Below are 18,866 nucleotides of genomic sequence, written 5' to 3'. Positions count from 1 at the left end.
CTCCTGAGTCATCTTAAGGGGTTTACCCACTCAGGAACAACTGACCCACAAGGATTAAGTTTCACCAGATTGTTTTAAAAGTACTCTTGAAAGAAGACAAAGTGTTTTTCTTTAAACTTTTTGTTTAATTCTACAGTATTTGTCTTCCTTCTATTCTGCAGTTACAGTTGAGGTTCACAGAAATAGCTTCAGAGGTTCTCAGCTACCAATGCTAAAACTTCACTTTTAGATAAACTCAAGCAAAAATTCTGGAATTTTCTTGCCATCATGCTTCAGATTCACTTTGCACAGTAGAAGTTCCGATGTGATGGATCTTTACAGAAGAGTGATTTAGGCATCTTAATTTAAAAAAACCCTTAAAAATATAGTATCTTCAATTCAACATTCGGTTTATTTTCTAAAGTAAAAACCCCATGCATAATTCTAATATACAGCATTTGATAAACAAAGACATGTTTATAAATATTTTTTCCTTTTAATAAAGATCTCTATCTACAGTCCAGATCCTGAATGTCAATCTGCCCAACTGTTTTTCAGGAAAACAGATTCCACTGAAGAAAATGTAGATCCGTATTGTTTCAGGTACTGGAAAACAAGTGTACTTCAGAACTAAATAATGATCTCTTCAGGCACTTGCCATTTGGCTAACCCAAGCTTAAGAGTTTCATTATTTATAAAAAGCAACAAAATTGCAGTCTTTACAGCCTTCTTAGCTAATTTCCACATGAAAAAGGTGCAAATCTGGACATTTACATCAGCCATCGTGCTAAGACAAAATGCCGTATTTCTTCTCCAATTCTTCAACAGAAGCATCTTTTAATCCCATGTGGTTCACATGATTGAATAATACCTGTGTAACTGAAAAAGAAAATCACAACATGAATTCTTATTTTTGTAATTCACATTCTTAAAGTAAGTTAGTCCAATTCTTTCCATGGTGAGAGTAAGGGGCATATAGATTATACAGCCGAAATACAAATTCATTTTTGAACTACTGGGAGGATGAACACAAGTAGCAAAGCAAAACTCTCACTTTGTTTCAATGCCCAGGAGCTGCCTAGCAACACTTCCTTGAACAGGTGTATAATTCAGGCAACAGAGAGCTTTTAGTTTCTTTTGTAACTTGACACTATGCCACTACATGCAGAAGACAAACATTAATGCCAATAGCAAATAAAGCTTACATCGGGAAAAGGCATGAATGCCATTCATAAGACGCATTGCACTTCAGTAAGTCAAGTTATTTTATTTTAAGGAGATTCACATTTCAAAATTTTGAAGTATATGGTAATTAGCGAAACTCAGCTGTAGATAGTGAATTTAAATTTACATGGTCCAAGAGAAATGTTTTTCTTTTAAGAGTTTCACTATTACATAGTCTGTCTGGTGCTCTAAATAAAGAAAAAGTTTGAGACAAAACCCACTTTTAGAAACCATGAATTCAAGCCAATGTCAACACAAATTGCAAACTAACATGACTGATGCTTCCAGAACAGGACAGACAACTAGGCTGAGTGCTTTAGAGATTCTGTTTTCATTCTTTTGCCAACAGAAAAGTCAGGATTTGCCAAGAAATAGTTGTAAATTGTGGAAACTGTATGATCTGGATATCTTGGATCTCAGATGTAGGATTTCATACAAATTCATAAATTTGTAACATTACCAGCTACAAACTGACAAGATAGCAAAGCTTATTTTATCAGAATAAAATGCAGTGGTATTACTGATTAAAATAAGAGGATTTAGCTTTAGTTTTCTAGTCTAAACAATAAATAAAGAGTCAAAGGATTAAGAAAAATTACATGACATTCATATTAACTTCTAAAACAATAAAAAACTAGACAACTAAAATGATTATTACATAGAATAAACAAGAGTAATGCTAAGTTTTACATATTTTTGCCAGATTCTACAGTATCACAAAGACACTACCAAATTACTTACTTTTTTTTTCTGAACCTGACATAAACATTACTGCCATATCAAATCTTTTTAATTCAGAGAGCCTCTGGAGGATTTCAAGGATGAGTGATGGCTTCTCTTTCCTGAAGAAGATTATTACAAATATAAAAATAACCACTGGCGATTAGAAATATTCAGTAGCTGCAAGCAATATTGAAGCATTCAGGCACAAGAAATTAAAGGACAAATAAAATTCCCCTTTCATATTCACTATCTTTGTCTTTCCATTTGTCCATTCACAAAGCAAGAAGTCAATATCCAGAAACCTTTATGTAGGTATTATTGTTCTACTGAGCAAGATTGAAGAAATACAAAAACCTAGACTAATGCAAACTGGCTGCTGGTCATGTAGAGAATACCTGCTACATGATTTAAAGCTTACACCTGGCCATAACATCACTATTTTTATATGTATCAGGTAGTGTGAAAGGAAGCAGCACCTGTGGCCTTAGGAAGCTCATTGAAAAGCTGAGCCAATTACAGCTGCCTTAACTTTCATCCATACAGAAAATTCCTAGATTGTGTTAATTTTACATTTTTTTGGTCAACAGTAAACAGGCACTGCCTTTCTTACAAATACTAACAAATAGTATCTTTCTTTCATAATTTCACATTTCTTTTGGAGGGAGACAGGACTCTTACCTAACAGCAAACAATTTCAGCTTCCTAGCCTTTTTATGTTGTATTACCAAATGCAGGACTGTATCTCTAAGACAGCATTTTTCACCCATTTGATGGACATTTTACTTTCTAAGGAAACCAAGGGAAAGGCAAACATTGATTTATGCTTGCTTATCTCCATAAAACAACACCAAAAAACATCCAGTGTGTGCTTCTCAGACAGTGTAATTCAGAAAAGCAGTACAGTGCCTCTGACAGACGAAATGAACTTTAGGACTCAAATGGTAGCATGGATAGAAATTTCAAAAATAACTTGTCAGGTCCTGTCTTATCAGAACCTCAGTCTCCAATACACATTTGCTACAGGCAACTGTAAAATGCTAGCAGATAATTAGGTCTGAATGCATCACAGTAAGCGTGGCATAAAACCAAAACTCTCTGAATTTCTCAGCTTCAGAAAGTTAAAATAGAGGACAACGGGCAATTCTATGTGCTCTCAGAATACACACGCAATAATATGAGCAAAAGTTATTTCATACAAATTAATGCAAGTTTCTGGTGCTCTTTAGCAAAGCACAATTCAACAACACTCAGTAAAAGTATTTTTTTCACTTCTTTTCTGCCTGTTTTTTCATTATGAGTTTCACTCCTTAAGAAGCAACTACTAAGTAATTCAAATTATTTCATTATGCTTATGTAATGCTGTGTGCTGGAAACAATTTTGTAAGCCCGAGGTTGGGCCTAGAGAGAAAATAAAAAACTCCCAAACACAAAACAAGAAAACAACCTTTCTCCACCACAAAACCACCAAACCTTTCAAAACAGCAATAAGCAATGTAAAACAAAGGAGGAGTTAAACTTACTCAATATAGAAGTCATGTAGAATTTTCAGGATCTGGTTAAACAAGTCTGGATCTAAGGACTTCTGAAACAGCTTTGCATAAAGCGAGGGCTCTATTTGCTATAGAAAAATTTTAAAAGTTAATTTTAGACAAAAAAATACAACTGAGTCATGAGAACTACATGTGCATTTTTAGAAGGTCATGGACAACGCTGAAGTGCATGAAAGCAAAAAAATCAAACCACAGAATTTAACATGAAACAACTATTTTTGCTTGTTTGCTTGGGTTTTTTTACTAATAGTAATTTCTAACTTAAAAAAATGTTAAGTGTTTTTTTTTCAAAATATATGTGAGTAAAAGTACACATTGAGCAGATTGCTGTTTCAAGCATTTGCTCAGTTTAAAAATGTTGCCATGTCTAATTATCCTAGAAGCACTCATTAGAAAATTATAATTTAATAGTTACTAATGTAAAGTCTTTAAAGAAGGGCCTATATTTGAAAAAAACGCAGAGACTGTACTTAAAGCAAATAAAAAGGAGCAAAAACTCAAATGTGCATCAGATTGCTTATTGTTATGTGAAGACAATTAAGTAAAGGGATTATTGTATACTGGAGGCAGTCTGAACATATCTATCCCTTCCACCTAAGGGTACTGTTTCTTCAACTGATGTTGAAGAAATTGTCCAAACACTGTTGATATTCTATGTTTCATACCTTTAGGTACAAGTACATGTTTTCAGGGCAGTCTTTCAACTTTCTAAAGTCAGATTCAAGCTGGAAAGAATTTGCAGGAATGGGAGGAACTGGAGAAGCAGACATAAATGACCTTCTGATTTCTTTTTCTCTCTGTTGGCTTGCAGGAGAAGATGGATGCAATGTTGATGAAATTCTTTTCACATTTACAGGCAGCCTGCAAAGGTATTTTGAAACATACAATCAAATCAACTTTTAAGGAAATTCTACAGTGAGACCTAATTGGAGATCCCTCTATAAAATAAAAGCGAAAATACTGAAAACTTTTTAGAAAAGATTGTGTTTTAGTTTAAGCAGATATTTTAAAATTCCTTTTCTTCACCTTTTATAAAAAAAACCCACATCTGCAAATACTTAAATTTACTCAGCCTCTCTCTACTTTTTTTCTGGAAATAACTGCATTTTATAGTAGGTTTCTCCCATATATACCTGCCAAAACCAAAAAAATCATATTTTCTGTAATTTCATAACGCAAAGCAGTAACAATGTCAAATGGATAAACTAGTTTCAACACTGACAGCAGCAGATCTATTTTTTGTCCTATAATTTCTCATTTAAATCCACTGATTTTTTAGAAATTAAGAAATGGCTAGGAATATACTTTTTTCTTCAACTCTTCACAGTAAATCCATCTAACTGAGCTAGAAAAGTGTGTGGGGCCAGTGCTTCTCACAGAAGTTCTTTGGTAAGGATTCTTTGTATCAACAGAATGAGGCAGTGCCGATGCAGTGGACAATGAATTCTAAGACTGAGCAAGGATAAAGCTTCTGTACTTCAGCCTACTTTCAGCAAGACAGACTTCAGTTTGCCTAACTAACAGTGCGACTTAGAAACTGAGCACATCTGAAGCTACCACCTGCCTCAGCAAAGGAAAGGGTGGTGACACTCATCTGCTCCTCTTCTCTCACATAACTGGGGTACAAAGAATGCTTGAACTCTGCTCAAAATATCTTCTAAAAACAACAAATAAAAGTTGTAAAAACAGCTAGGGAAGACGGAGTGCCCAAGCAAGAAAGAGTACAGCATGCAGAAAAATATGAATGCCTTTATATTTGCAATGTAATTCTGAGTTTTCCACCTGACACTAAATGGACCATATTTGTCTGAACCACTGAGTGGTCAAAAAGGTAAATGTGCAAGAACCGCATGTTTATTTCAACACTGCTTTTTCAATTCAGATTCTCCAAAATACCTTCAATACCTCACCACATGCAGACATCTGAAAATTAAGATTATATTTCAACTACATTTACCTTTCTAAAAGAGGATCAGAATTATTATACTTACTGTGATAGTGATGTATCACTGATTTCTTCTATTTTCAAGTGCTTCGCTTTTGGAATATCAACTGTAGTCAACAGATCATCCTGATCTAGAGCTTCTGTTGCTTCAACACTCACTGAATTCCTCCAGTTATTGACTAAAGTAGTGCTGGGCAAGTCCCCATCTGATGTATCATCATCATCAACTTCTTCAATATCTATTCTTCGCAATGGCTTCTAAACAGAGCACAGTCCTCATGTCACATGTGGACTCAACACAAGTGTTTAAACAGACTCCAGACACAGCTGTGTGTAACTTAAAATAATTGTATGATAACCAGTTACCTCTGCAGTGGTGCACAGAGAAGACACTTTGCATAAAGGTAAATGGCAAAACCAGGAAACCATAAAAATCTACGTGAAGCCTGATATGATAATTTTATTGCTTTACCCTCATAAACCAGTATATCCTTATGGATCTCCATGTGTAATCTGTTTTCCCAGTAATAATTAAAAATGTATATTGTTTCACACAAGGTTGAATAGGCAGGATCTATCATATACTTTGTCCCATTACGTGGTACAGCTTTGTAATTTAGCAGAACAAAAAAAATCCAACAACAGAGGCCCACAACTTCAAATTTTCATATAATAAATATCTGGAACTCAACCCTGCTGACTGACCAAATTACATACATCCCAAGGTAATTAATTCCATCATGTGCTAAAATGCTTCATGAACCCCATAATTTTTGACCATCACCTAGCACCACCATCACAGGTCTTAGAAAAAAAGCTCTCATCACTTCTTACTTTAGAACTTCATTCCTGAACATGAACATAGTATGTATTGCTCTAGAAATACTGATGCACATGCACATGCTTAAACACACTCAACAATTCAGACTTCTAGAAAATGGCAGTACTAAAAGCACAGATGTTTCATCTATACTTTTTCTACCTTAACAAAATAACAAGAGGAATACAACCAATCTAGCATCTTCATTTAATTTAGCAGCTGAAGTGAACACTTAATAAATATAACTACCTATAGTATTTCAGCTACTTCATTTACGTTTAAAGAAATAATGTTTCTAGTTATAGAGAGGAAATAACACTCCTCTCTCCCAAAGGATCAAAATAATCACACACTTTCTATTAAAACTATCCATCTGAATTACATTACTTATAAGGGTAAACAAAGGTTTTCAAATAGAGTGAGTGCATACACGTACAAAGCACAAGCACTCTTTGTATTTACACAACTCATTGCTGAATGTATAAAAATTAAATGAACTAAAAGAGGAAGCCTAATACATAAAGAAACCTGGTATTACATTTTTTCATCTACAACTCATTCATCTGACTATAACCACTGATAAATCATAGTCCAAATACATTGCTTATTGAAAACCAATATCCAGCTGTCCTGCGGTTTACATGGATGAAAATGCACGCTCAAAGCTCCTTGGAAAGCAGCCCTAGGTGACAGCAGCATATGGCACAAGGAGGCAACTTGTCTTATAACCACTATGGCTGCTGTAAAAACTGTGAACAGCAGTAGAAATGAAGAAAAGTTTACCCAGAGGTTCACAACTTTCTCTCATTTACTCTCAACTGCAATGTTACCTATGGGCACAAGCCAGGGGTTTGGGGCTGCCTGCCTATTCCACATTATAAATGTATGCATACGCCATGTTTGCTGAGGATGGTACTGCAGGCTGAATGCTTACCCCACCACTGCTGTGAACATCAGCATTTCCATGCGTGTATATGTTCTTGAAAATATCAAAAGAGCAAATTTATGTATCTTTGGCTTTCCACAGGCAAGGATATCTATCAGGGGTTAGTCTACAATATAGAAAGCAGATTTTAACCCCAAACTCTACTTTTCCCACCATTATAGAAAGCAATTAATGTAACAACTTACTGTTGATTTAATCTGTAATGGATTATCAATCATTTTCACTATATTTTTGATTTCTGCTTCTTTTATCAATACTGCAGGATATTCTTGGTGAGTCTGCTGCTCTTTCTCAGCTAATTCCTGAAAAAGAATGCCAAGTTGTCCAAAAGATCAGGTGTTCCATGAGTAAATACAAGATATGTTAAAAATAATGTAATAAAGAATAAAAACCTTATAGTACTATAGCCTTATAAAAAACTCCTAAACAAACAAACCCCCACTATACCCAAATAAGCATACATACATTTCTTATTTTCGTGAGTTCATTTATTGCTTGTTTATTTCCAGGTTCCAGCTTCAGAACAGCTTCAAAATCTGAGTGAAAAACAACATAGAAACTGGAGATATTTCAAGTTACAATGTACACGTGGTAGATTTTTAACCTTCTATTTTCCTTTCATAGCTCTAAAAATAATTAAAGGCAGGTAAGTGACAGAATGGCCAAGTTTGGAAAGGACCAGTGGTCCAACCACCCTCAAGCAGGGTCACCCTGGAGTGCAATGCACAGGATGGCACCCAGAGAGTTCTTGAATATCTCCAGTGAAGGAGACTCCACAACATCTCTGGGCAATCTGCTCCAGTGCTTGATCATCTGCACAGTAAGAATTTCTTTCTCATATTCAAGTACAACTCCCTGTGCATCAGTTTCCGCCTGTTGCCTCTTGTCCTATTGCTTGGAACCACCCAGCAGAGCCTGGCTCCATCCTTTTGACACCTTCCCTTCAGATACTGATAGACATTGGTGAGGTCATCCCTCAGTCATCTCTTCTCCAGACTGAACAGGCACAGCCCCCTCAGCCTTTCCTCATAAGAGAGATGTTCCATTCCCCTGATCATCTTTGTCACCCTCTGTGGGACCCACTTCAGGAGCTCCATGTCTCTCTTGCACTGAGGAGCCCAGAACCGGGCACAGCACTCCAGATGTGCCTCAGCAGGGCTGAGTGGAGGGGCAGGATCACCTCCCTGGACCTGCTGGCAGTGCTCTTCCCAATGCAGCCCAGGATTCCATTGGCCTTCCTAGCCACAAGGGCGCTGCTGGCTCATGGACAGCTTGTTGTCCGCCAGGTCCTCCTCCCAGCAGGTCAGCCAGAGTCTGTGCTGGTGCAGAGGTTGTTCTTCCTCAGCTGCAGGACCCTACATTTCCCTTTTGGATTTCTGAAGGTACCTCTCTGCCCATCTCTCCAATCTGTCAAGGTCCTTCTGGAAGGCTCACAGCACCCTGGGGTATCAGCTGCTCCTCCAAGCTTTGTATCATCACCTAACTTGCTGAGGAGGCACCTGCACCTTCATCAAGTCACTGATGAACAAGTTAAACCACAATGGGCTCAGTATTGAACCTTGAGAGACACCACCAGTGACAGGCCTCCAACTAGACCCTGTGTCACTGATTAAGACCCTCCAGGATCTGCTGTTCAGTCAGTTCTCAATCTACCTCACCGTCCCCTTATAAGTCATCCTAATGTCTACATAATTACCTACTTTAAATGAACTTTCCAAACTATTTCTTACCACTTATAAACAGCAACAGCTGCAATTTCACACAAAACTGTCTTCCCATTATGTGGGCACCAACACCAGAGTTTTAACATATATTCAGTGAAATCCAAGAGAAACCACTTCATTCTTAACTTCTGCACTGACAATCTCAGAAGTCAGAACAAAAAAAGACCAGCATATCCTAATACTGATCTCTTACCTACCACATTAAGGCTAATTCAAAATCATACCTTGAATAGCTTCCTTTAGCTTCCCAAGAGCAACTCTGGCAGCTCCTCTTCTGGCAAAAGCTTTAGAATAGGAAGCATCTAAGCGCAGAGCTTGTGTGCAGTCATCTTCTGCCTCTTTGTACCTCAGCAAAAGCATAGCACAAAATTAAAAATCAGTTTCAAGAGGCAGTTTCATGAGATGACAGAACTGCCCAAACCAACTAAAATATAAAGGCAGATCTTCATTACCTACATACATAAACATATCACTGAGCTAAAATGTGAATTAAAAAAAACTCGCATAAAATATGGTTTCTCAGCACCTTGAAATTTAAGCTGTATCTTTTGGTATCTCAAAACAGAGTGCTGACTTTTTTCAGCATTACAAAAATTCACATCTTCTGTAAAGAAAAAAAAACCATATTAAAGCTTGTCAGAGCAGAGTCCACTTTAAAAATTCAACAACAGCCTTAAAATCCAAGTTAGTACCGTGGCTTTGTACTTCTGAAAACCAGAAATACCATTACAAACAAAGAAAACATACCAGAGAGGAGAAGCAAGTATACATGAGAATAAATTTCTCTACATTTGGAATTCTGTGTCCTTCACTATTTCAGAATGAGAACTCAGAATATCCTTGCATTAATGTAATTTGCTTCATTTTAAGATTAAATTTCCTCATCCCATTTATATTGTTACATTAGATCATGATTCCACTACGTGCTTAATAAAATATTTTCATTCATCCCTCTTCTCCATGTTCAAACTATCATTAAATTTATGCAAATTAATTTTTATTTGCTGTTCTCATCAGCACTAGCAGTTTGTAAGAATACCAACGGGCTTTTGTTGCATTTATGTTTGGTCCTCTTTGAAATGTAAAGACTTATGATACATGATTCATCATAGGGAAACAATTTTCTTGCTTGGTCATTCAATTAAGTATTGCTTCCTCTGAATCTCACAGAAGATTATTTGTATTCTGATGTCCTTTAAATTACAAGTGTTGTGTCAGAAATAGTATCCATGCAACTCATCTTATCCTAATTTGAGATCAATCTACTGTCTCTAGAGATACTCAGCCGTGTCATGTTAAAACAGATGACCAACATAGCCCTCTGCTCTTCATGCTACCAGCTTACAAATTTTAAATTACCACACCATCACAAACGAAGCTCACACCTAAAAACTGGCCATATGGAACTTATCTAATTTGCTGAAAAGCATGAATTTCCATACAGTTTCTGGGTTATTTGGATAAAACTTAATTTAAAATAAACAAGCAACACACACACGCCTCTATCAGTGGAGTTAAAAAAAAATTTAAAATGTAAAAATTTCCAGAAAAAGCTGTTATTCATTCTCTCCAAAGTCAGAAGTTATAATTCACTTCTTTTTACAGAGCAATGTTTAGAAACATTGAAACTGGTTTCATAGTCAAACACAAAGCTTTGGGCAGTTCCTTTCAGAAAGGTGAATATCTGGATTTTGCACACATGAAAAAGAATGAAAATTCAACTTCAGAAACCATTATTTCATACTGGTGCTATTTTATTCTCTCAGAACTTGCTTCCTACAAATTGCATTTTGAGATTACACATACAGATTTGTTCCCTCTCCTTTACTGCTTTCAATTTGATTTATTCTATACTGAATTCTAACAAAAATGAGGAGTGACAATAACTCAACTTGAGTGAAAATCTGCTGGATCATTATTCCTCCTGATTTACAACAAACAGTACAGCATGTGCAATTCCACTTACTTCTCAATCTTTAGGTAGGCCATGGCTCTGTTAGCTGGCAGTAGTGCATTGGTGCCATCTGCTGCGATACCGCGGGTGTAACACTCTATTGCAGCCTCATACTTTCCTTCTTTGAAATAACCGTTACCCTGGAACATTTAGGTCCAAACGAAAAAAAAAAACAAACCAGCCTTGAGAAAATCCAGTGCAATGAACTTTTTCTTATCCTTTTTTCCAGAGAGGGTGACCACATTATGAAGATGAACTGCAAAGAACACCCACATCAGAGCAGACAGTTACAGTGCATTTCTTCCTACCTAAGTTTGGAGGCAGAACACAAAAACTATCTTAATACTTTCTAATACTTCAAGGATAAAAAAAGCCTTTGCTACATCCATAGTTCAACTTGTTATTTAACTTTATGCTTGATGTGCAGGATAACCTACCCTGTACCTCATGAATTTAAACACAAGCTGAACGTTTACAATTCCCCTTTCAAGATGATTTTATGCACTTCACAAATTCATATTTATCCTGCTCCATAAAACTTATCCTCAAATATCACCTTGGTCCAAATGTTGTTGCTGTTTTTTAAATAATGCTCCATACAAGAAAATTACATTACTTTTTCGTTTGTTTCTAGGGAACTAACATTACCTCTTGCTTCTCGATACTGATTTGAAGCTGCACATCTCTGCTACTTCTCTACTGACTGACAAAAAACCAGAAAGGCCACAGTTCAGACTTGATCCATGTAACCAGGAACAAGGCCTGCAGTGAGTCAGCTCTGCTGCCAATGAACTATTGCACTGGACTGAAACTTCTCTTCTGAGACCTAATCAAACTCTTGCTCCTTAATGCATATTTTCATTCTTATCTGACTAATTACTTCTTACAACCAGTACAGCAAACATGAATAATGGCAACAAATTAGGAGTTACATAGCTAGGTAAGCGAGCAGAAAAATTAAGGTTTAATTAATGCTATTTATTTATTGAAAGAGTGGTGAGAGGGACAAATCAATAAGCCAACTGTGAGTCAAGACTATGCATCCAGAGATACATTTTCATTGTCATTGTTGCCTGCACCCCCAAAGTCCTTTTCATAACTACTATTCATCATGTAATCAGAGGTTTGAAAACAAGAAATAGTCCACAAGTCCCCTTGGGCAAGAAAGCATCAAGACTTATAATAATGGAGAAATAGAATCTTTGTAAAATGCAGTTTAAGTTCTACCTGTCTTACCATGACTTTGAAATTTTGCATATACAATTTGGGCTATAAAAGCTACCCTTTTTAAGTATTCCTCCAGACAAATCCAAACAGAACTCACTGTTCCATTCACCTTCTTAGAGGCAAAATGGGAAACACTTGAGGTAACATCAAGGACATTCCATGTATGAAGTTCAAGGTGGTATCAGGTTTAATTTATACATTTGCATAACTAAAAGCAGCGTAACTAACAGCAGCTTTTTCTTTACTAGGTTTCTCCTGTTCCACCAGAACCTGTGACCTACCAGATCTTTTTCTGCAATTGCCTTCTGCTTAAGCTGTTGGTCTTCAATGCGCTGCTTCTCTTCATCTGTTAATCCTGTTCTGACTCCATCTTCAAACTCTTTCTGTTCTGAATTTTCTTTTAATGACAGAGCCTGTAAAAACATAATTTTTCCCTTCAGTAAGTATTTTCTCACCTAAACATTTTCAGAACATAAATTACAGTAACTTCTAAACTTTTAAGATAGGAAAATCTGCCAAGCTTTTTAACAGAAGTGCCTGTGTTTTAAATTAAATACAAATTGAAGAGACAATTTAAAAACAATTTGTTTCTTGAAAATGTATTTCTTTGAGGGACTGCAAGTCAGAATAATGCTTGGTAAATTAGAAGTATGTAACTTCTGAAGCACAGCGTGGAATGACTCATGGAACCTTTCTATACAATCCAATTCACATATCTTTTATTTCTCCAATTACAGGAGACTTTGCATCTTCATTCTGAAAATAAATTTTTCAACCACTGTCAAAAACACAGTTGAAGAGGTGTAAGTAAATTCATACAGAAGTGACAGGTGAGCTTATATTTACAAAGGTCATCATAATTAACATTCTCCCTGTCATGCAAAGAATCTAACTCGCACTAGAAGTATTTCGTTCTGTTCTTAGAACAACTTTCTGGTTTGGTTGACCACAGCAATCAGTGGACTACAAGCAGGCTAGCAATGCAGTTTTATGGCCAAGAGAACACAGAAGACCTCTCATGTGCTGTGCTTCCTTATACTAAAATACTAGGCATGACTGAAAAAAGCATTAACATAGGAGGTAGAAAATTGGGGAAAATTAAAAAATAAACCAATCAACCAGCCCACCAAAACCCAACCAACAACAAAAAAAGGTCCAAAACAACAAAAAAGTCCGAAAGACACCACATGGTGCACACATGCAGTCTTAATCTGGGATCCAATACTACACTGATATTTGCAGATGTGTGAGTTTCTCCAAAAGAAACTCCATTAAAGATTTTGACCTCAAAGAACTTCAGATGCCAGAAAAAGCATCTTTATTGGTAATTTATTGAATCAGTTCTTGTTATAAAAATTGGCACAGACATAAATGGAACAGGGTGTATTAATTTATGGTAGAGTCTATTAACCTTTTTACCTGATCAATTTTCTTCAGTTCATTTTTTGCTTCAAAGTTGTTGGCATCCAGCTCCAAAACTTTTTCATAATCTATCAGAAGACCAGAAAACTATGTTTCAGGGAGCAAGCACAGACCAGTAAGAAGAGCATTTTTTTAAGATAAACCTTTTTTGTAATTACCCAAGAAGCCTGGGATATTTCAAGTAATAAATCATTCTAGAACAGTTAAAGCTGAATTATTCAAGAACTACTAACATCTACCACTATAATTTGGACTTGCTACTTGAATTTTACCTTGCCAGAAGAATATGCAACATGGTATTTCTTTGTTTATAGGAAATGAAAATTAAATTCCTACACTAAAGAAGTAGATCACACAAGTCTGTATGTATTTTAACAAAAGAATTTTAAGAAGACCCACCTTCTTTAGCACCCTGAAGATTTTTCAAAGCAAAGCGAGCGGCCCCTCTTCTCGCATAAGCCTTTACGTAATTTTTATCTAAAGCAAGTGCTAAATTGCAGTCAGATTCCGCAACAGAAAACCTATCAAAAAAATGAATGAGTAGTTTGGACACATCTAGGTTTCAAACCCCAAGATTTCAGCAGTTCATCTTACTCTACGTGTCACCAGGTTCTTGATAAGATGGGAATCTTACATGCTTCAGAAGGGGCACAAACCAAGTACTTACACGTTTCTTGATTCTGAATACATTAACAACAGAAAAGAATCTCTACTGCCACAGAAGAATAACCAAGTCCCCTTTCTTCACCCAAAACAAATCAAAGTCTTAGAAACAGAGCTCACTGAATGTGAAAGGCAATTTAACTTTCTCCTCCTCTTTTCTCTTGAAGTCTTACACTGTTAACACAGAAGATGGTGAACTGCTAGTGTGCAAGCTAAGGAAAAATTGATGAGGGAGACTACCAGACGATTTCTCCTGGTGATTCCTATTTTACTTTGAAACTGGAAGGCAGGTTGCAACAACACAGCATGATGCATAAATCAAGAATTAAAACTAGACCAAAAATCTGAAGGTAGCATTTCAAGTACAAAACTATTACAGATTTAACAATGCAAGTCTTACTTTTTCATTCTATAAAAAGCTGATGCTCTGTTTGTGGGCAATACTGGATTGTACGGATCAGAATGCATCCCTCTAGTATAGCATTTTATAGCTTCATCAAAGTTTCCTTGTTTGAAGTATTTATTCCCCTGTGAATAGAAAAGAGCAAGTTTTTCAGCATTTTTCAGAATTTTCAGCAAGTTACTATATATTGGCAGCTACAATGCTAATTAAAAACCCTAAAAATTCAAAGTATTCTAGAAATGCTTACATATTTTTGTTCAACATTCCTCACAAAATACTGCTTTACTATGAAATATGCTAACATATTCTAAGTGCACCATATTAAATAATTTTCATTATATATTCTCTAACAGAGGTCTATAAAATATTCATTTTCAGTATCTCTAGGTAATTTCTAGAAACGTGTAACAAGCATATACATACCTACTTAAATTACCAAATGAGGTTAAGTTTTCAGTAACTAGGTTTGTCATCTTTGCTTTCCAAGTCAACATTTTCATTTCTGCCTCCTCTGGGACACAACTTTTACCTCACACACCCTCAATGACCTCACTGCAGCCAAGATAATAATGGCCAAAGGATACCTCAGCTTCTCAGTGCAGACTGCATGTGAAGGAATTCCCACAGCAGCAGGAATACAACACAAATACCATCCACACAGACAGTTAAAAACAAGCAAAAAACCAATCAACTCATCCCACAAAAACCCAAACCAAAGCTAGAACTACTGAAGTCAATATTGACTGGCAGATGGGTTAGGTGATTGCTTACAAACAGAGAAGTTTATCAAAAACACAGAAGCTGCTACACAGCTACTTCTTATGGCAATGAAGCCTGAGACAGATCTCTTTCTATATCCTACTCTATTAGGTAAAACTGAAGTGGTATGAACTTTCCATTATTAAAGCAATGACGTTCACCGACCATTCCCAGATTTACTGCCTTCACAAAGGAAGTAATTTTAAGTTCTTGCAGATTTAGTTTGGGGCATTCAGATGTTGTGCTCAGGTAAAAACCAGTTTGCTCTATATAGCAATTCTATACAGCCATTCAACCTCTCAAAGCAAAACATCACCAATACATTTGTCATCACAGGCATACATTAATTAGAATCTGCCAAGCTTGCTGCTACTGACAATGAGAAGAAATAGAACTGCAGTGAGAATTTTCTATTTTGGAATAATGGGCAGGGAAGCAGACAGAAAGACTTCCAAACAGGCAATTCTTTTACTAGATATGTGGTCTCAGTAGATGATCTTTTAAAAGAAAATTGCAAATACTCCTATACCTAAATTTCTTCTTTACCAATAATAAACATCTATAATTCTATAACCTTTTCCTTCTCTGCAAGAGCCTTTTCAGCATCTACATGAATTCCATCCTCTTCAGAGTCTGATTCTGGAGATACAGAATCATGAGTACTATCTTCTTTATCAAGTTCTTCAAGTATTTTATCCTGGAATCAGAAACAAAAAGTCAAATTGTTATCTTCATTATAATTTAACAGCACAAAATAATACAAGTAAGATTTTATTAATGTCAATACTGACAGTTGTGCTTAGTCTTATATTCTACTATAATTATGACCTTTTAATAGGCTTATTGTTAAAACAGATTTTTTTCCCTCAAACTAAAATTCAATCTGCTGGATGAAAGCACAGTCAATAAAAAAACAAGTACTTATCAATATTCCAAATGTTAAATTTGTAATCTTTTTGGGAGAAAGCCACCCTATACAGTACCCAGCACAGTAAGATACTGACTAGTGGACTGAATTCTCAGCGCTGTAACAAAATTTTATTTAACACAGAATCAACTGGGGACAAGAGTAGCAACAAAGCAAATCTTAAGACTCACCACATCAAGTTTTCCCCATGCTTCATAATCGTAAGACTTGATCTTGTTTTTCTTGTTTTCCTCAGAGGTTATCTTTGAGGGGACTTTATTTTTGCTTTTCTTCTTTTTCTTAAAAGTCTTGTTTCGAATTGGTGGCAAATTCTAAATAGAATTAAGTAACTTATTATAAAACAGATGTGTGGAAATCACTTGCACTGAAGAATCTACAACATCTGTATCTAGACAGAATATTTATCTAGTGGTTAGTTTTATTTTAGAAATCCATCCAGCAAGCTGTTCTCATGAGCTCTACAAAACCACTAAGAACTACAAGCATAAATCTTTAAAGACTTAATAGTGAATATTACATGTATGATATAAAACTGAGTTTTAGAAGACTACTGTCTTCAGAGTATCACTAAAGAATCACTTAAATATGCTAAATGTCAGCAGTAAATTACCAATACTGATGCTGCAAACAGAAATATTCCCATAGATCTACCCAGAACCGATAAAAAATTTACTGGCCTCATCACCTTCAGGGGCTACTGGCCCACGGCTCTGTGGGTGGTGCAGTTTACAGAGGAATCTCTCATTTACTTCAGGTAAGAACACATCATGGATTAGTTTATGCCCTCTATTCAGATATTTTAAGTAAAAAAAAATGTCATTTTGCTAATGTAAAACACAATTATTATAAACACTATCACAGTATGAATAGCTGAGTTGACACTGGTCTTGTGTTTTCTTACCTCTTCTGGGACCCCACTCTGTTTCCTGAGTTCAGAATCCACTTCTTTAATATCTTTTTCCCAGCTCTCCAATTCTCTCATGAAATCCTGCAGCTCTTCAGCATTTTGCTTCACTTGCAGCTGCAGTTCTACCGCTTTACTTGGTGCACTCATCATAATCTGCCAAAATTCAAGGAAAATAGCCTTCTACTAAAAAAATATTGGAAGTATGTAGTGAAGGAAGCTACTTCAAAATTAACAAGCCTGACTTACATGCCAGTCAGACTTCCCAATAGCATAGTAGGAACATCAAACACTAAGAGACAAAGAAGAAACACAGTTTAAATATCTTTGAAAAATGAAGTGAAGCCATATTACTCAGATAAAACAAACTATATAATAACAAACAGCAATTCATGTTTTCCTAACTATAAGGTAAAGCACCCAACAAGTCAATGGTAATCCTGAAACTGCAAACAAGTCCCTAAAACATGGTTGTATAATTATTAACACTTGATTGTCTTCATAGATTTTGTTGTCTTAAGTGAAAGAAGTTTTATTATCACAAAAATATCAATTCACAATTAAAAAGTAACCTTATAAATTTTGGTTACAATTCTGAAAAAAAGAAACCTCCCATGTGTAGCACAAAAATCAGAAAGGATGAGGCAAACATGTTTTGAAAACAATCACGATTAAGTAACTGATGATAAGCTAAATACAAACTTAGACAAAGAGAGTTATGAATGGTTGCTAACTTTAACCTCTTGATGGCAAGCTTCAGGATCTGTTATAAGCCTCACTGAAATATAAATAGGCTATTTGTAGAGATACTACACATAAAGATTTTAAGGAAGAAAAAGATCTAAGCTATTTCACATGCTTTATTTAACGTTATTTTTCACATCTGTGCAATAACCTAGTAGCACAACAATATAAAAATTTATGAGCCAAACAAAGCTAATGATTTCTGTGGTACAATGTGCCATCCAGAATTACAAACAAGGGTCTCAAAGAGAGAGAAAAACACACTGTACGATTACTACTGAACCGATGCTACCAAAGCAGAAATGTTTTTACATGCTCAGGAATAAGCAGCTAAGTAGACGCCCTGCTGCAGCAGTTTGTTTCTCCCTAGTTCATGCACAGGAGGTGACAATTATCTTGAGCAATGTATTAGGTCTATTTGAAACAAAACAGAAAGAAACTTTCAGTGAAGCCAAAAACACATAGCTTTCATCACGTTTCCAGTCCAGCAGCTTACTGTTCACCTTCAACTGCTGTCCCATGCCGAACTACCACTGTAATATTCAGTCTGTTAATTTCGTGCAACTTGGGCAAGGACACATCAAATATTCCATACACTTTAGCATTTCTAGGTAGGTAGAACAAGGTACCAAAATATGCAAAAAAATACCATATAATCTGTTGAACTTTTCTTTTTCCTATGTCTGACTAAAACAATATTCTCACGCAGGCAAAAACCTAACATGAAATCTGGCTGATTGTTATCTGTCACTCTAAAGCATCCTGCTAAAGTGTATAAAGTCAAAGTGCTCCGTTACCCAGCAGCCGCACACAACTTAGCGACGACTTTAACCCACGCACTGAACAGCAGCCTCGGCGGCACAGCCCTTACACCCTTCAGGGCACTTTTATTCGACTCTCAACGCTGAGCGCTCCCAGCACCCGAAGGCTGCTGCTCCCAGCGACTCCCCT

The 18,866-nt window shown here is 36.0% G+C and overlaps 1 protein-coding gene across 2 annotated transcripts; it reads right to left on the bottom strand.

Moving 5' to 3' along the window:
• Window positions 1–369: 369 nt before the first annotated feature.
• RPAP3 (RNA polymerase II associated protein 3) lies at window positions 370–17,560 on the bottom strand. 2 transcript variants are annotated; one of them, XM_031055586.1, is made up of 17 exons: window positions 17,421–17,560; window positions 17,169–17,327; window positions 16,438–16,578; window positions 15,914–16,036; window positions 14,578–14,705; window positions 13,914–14,035; window positions 13,512–13,582; window positions 12,374–12,505; window positions 10,878–11,005; window positions 9,136–9,257; window positions 7,653–7,723; window positions 7,373–7,489; window positions 5,468–5,679; window positions 4,142–4,337; window positions 3,447–3,544; window positions 1,945–2,045; window positions 370–858 (listed from the first exon to the last, which is right to left on the bottom strand). In XM_031055586.1, exons 2-17 carry the CDS (start codon window positions 17,322–17,324, stop codon window positions 767–769), a joined length of 2,010 nt encoding a protein of 669 aa, XP_030911446.1. In that variant the 5' UTR covers window positions 17,325–17,327; window positions 17,421–17,560; the 3' UTR covers window positions 370–766. The 2 variants fall into 2 exon arrangements, with proteins under 2 accessions (XP_030911446.1, XP_005419308.1); XM_005419251.2 differs by lacking the exon at window positions 17,421–17,560 and having other exon boundaries at window positions 17,169–17,349.
• Between the last annotated feature and the right edge of the window lie 1,306 nt (window positions 17,561–18,866).

The sequence above is a fragment of the Geospiza fortis genome, unplaced genomic scaffold (assembly GCF_000277835.1).
Source record: "Geospiza fortis unplaced genomic scaffold, GeoFor_1.0 scaffold166, whole genome shotgun sequence".
NCBI classification, from domain to species: Eukaryota; Metazoa; Chordata; class Aves; order Passeriformes; family Thraupidae; genus Geospiza; species Geospiza fortis.
Note: the sequence above shows the minus strand (reverse complement) of the source record. Positions and strands in the feature narration are given on the sequence as shown.

What these genes read in the sequence shown, in the direction of transcription:
- RPAP3 (XM_031055586.1), bottom strand. Translation starts at nt 17,324, where the DNA reads ATGATGAGTGCACCAAGTAAAGCGGTAGAACTGCAGCTGCAAGTGAAG. An exon ending in CAATTGCAGAAAAAGATCTG is followed by an intron (nt 11,006 to 12,373) that starts GTAGGTCACAGG and finishes TAAATGTTCCAG; the next exon opens with GGTAACGGTTATTTCAAAGA. An exon ending in GCTAAAGGAAGCTATTCAAG is followed by an intron (nt 7,724 to 9,135) that starts GTATGATTTTGA and finishes TTTTTCACTCAG; the next exon opens with ATTTTGAAGCTGTTCTGAAG.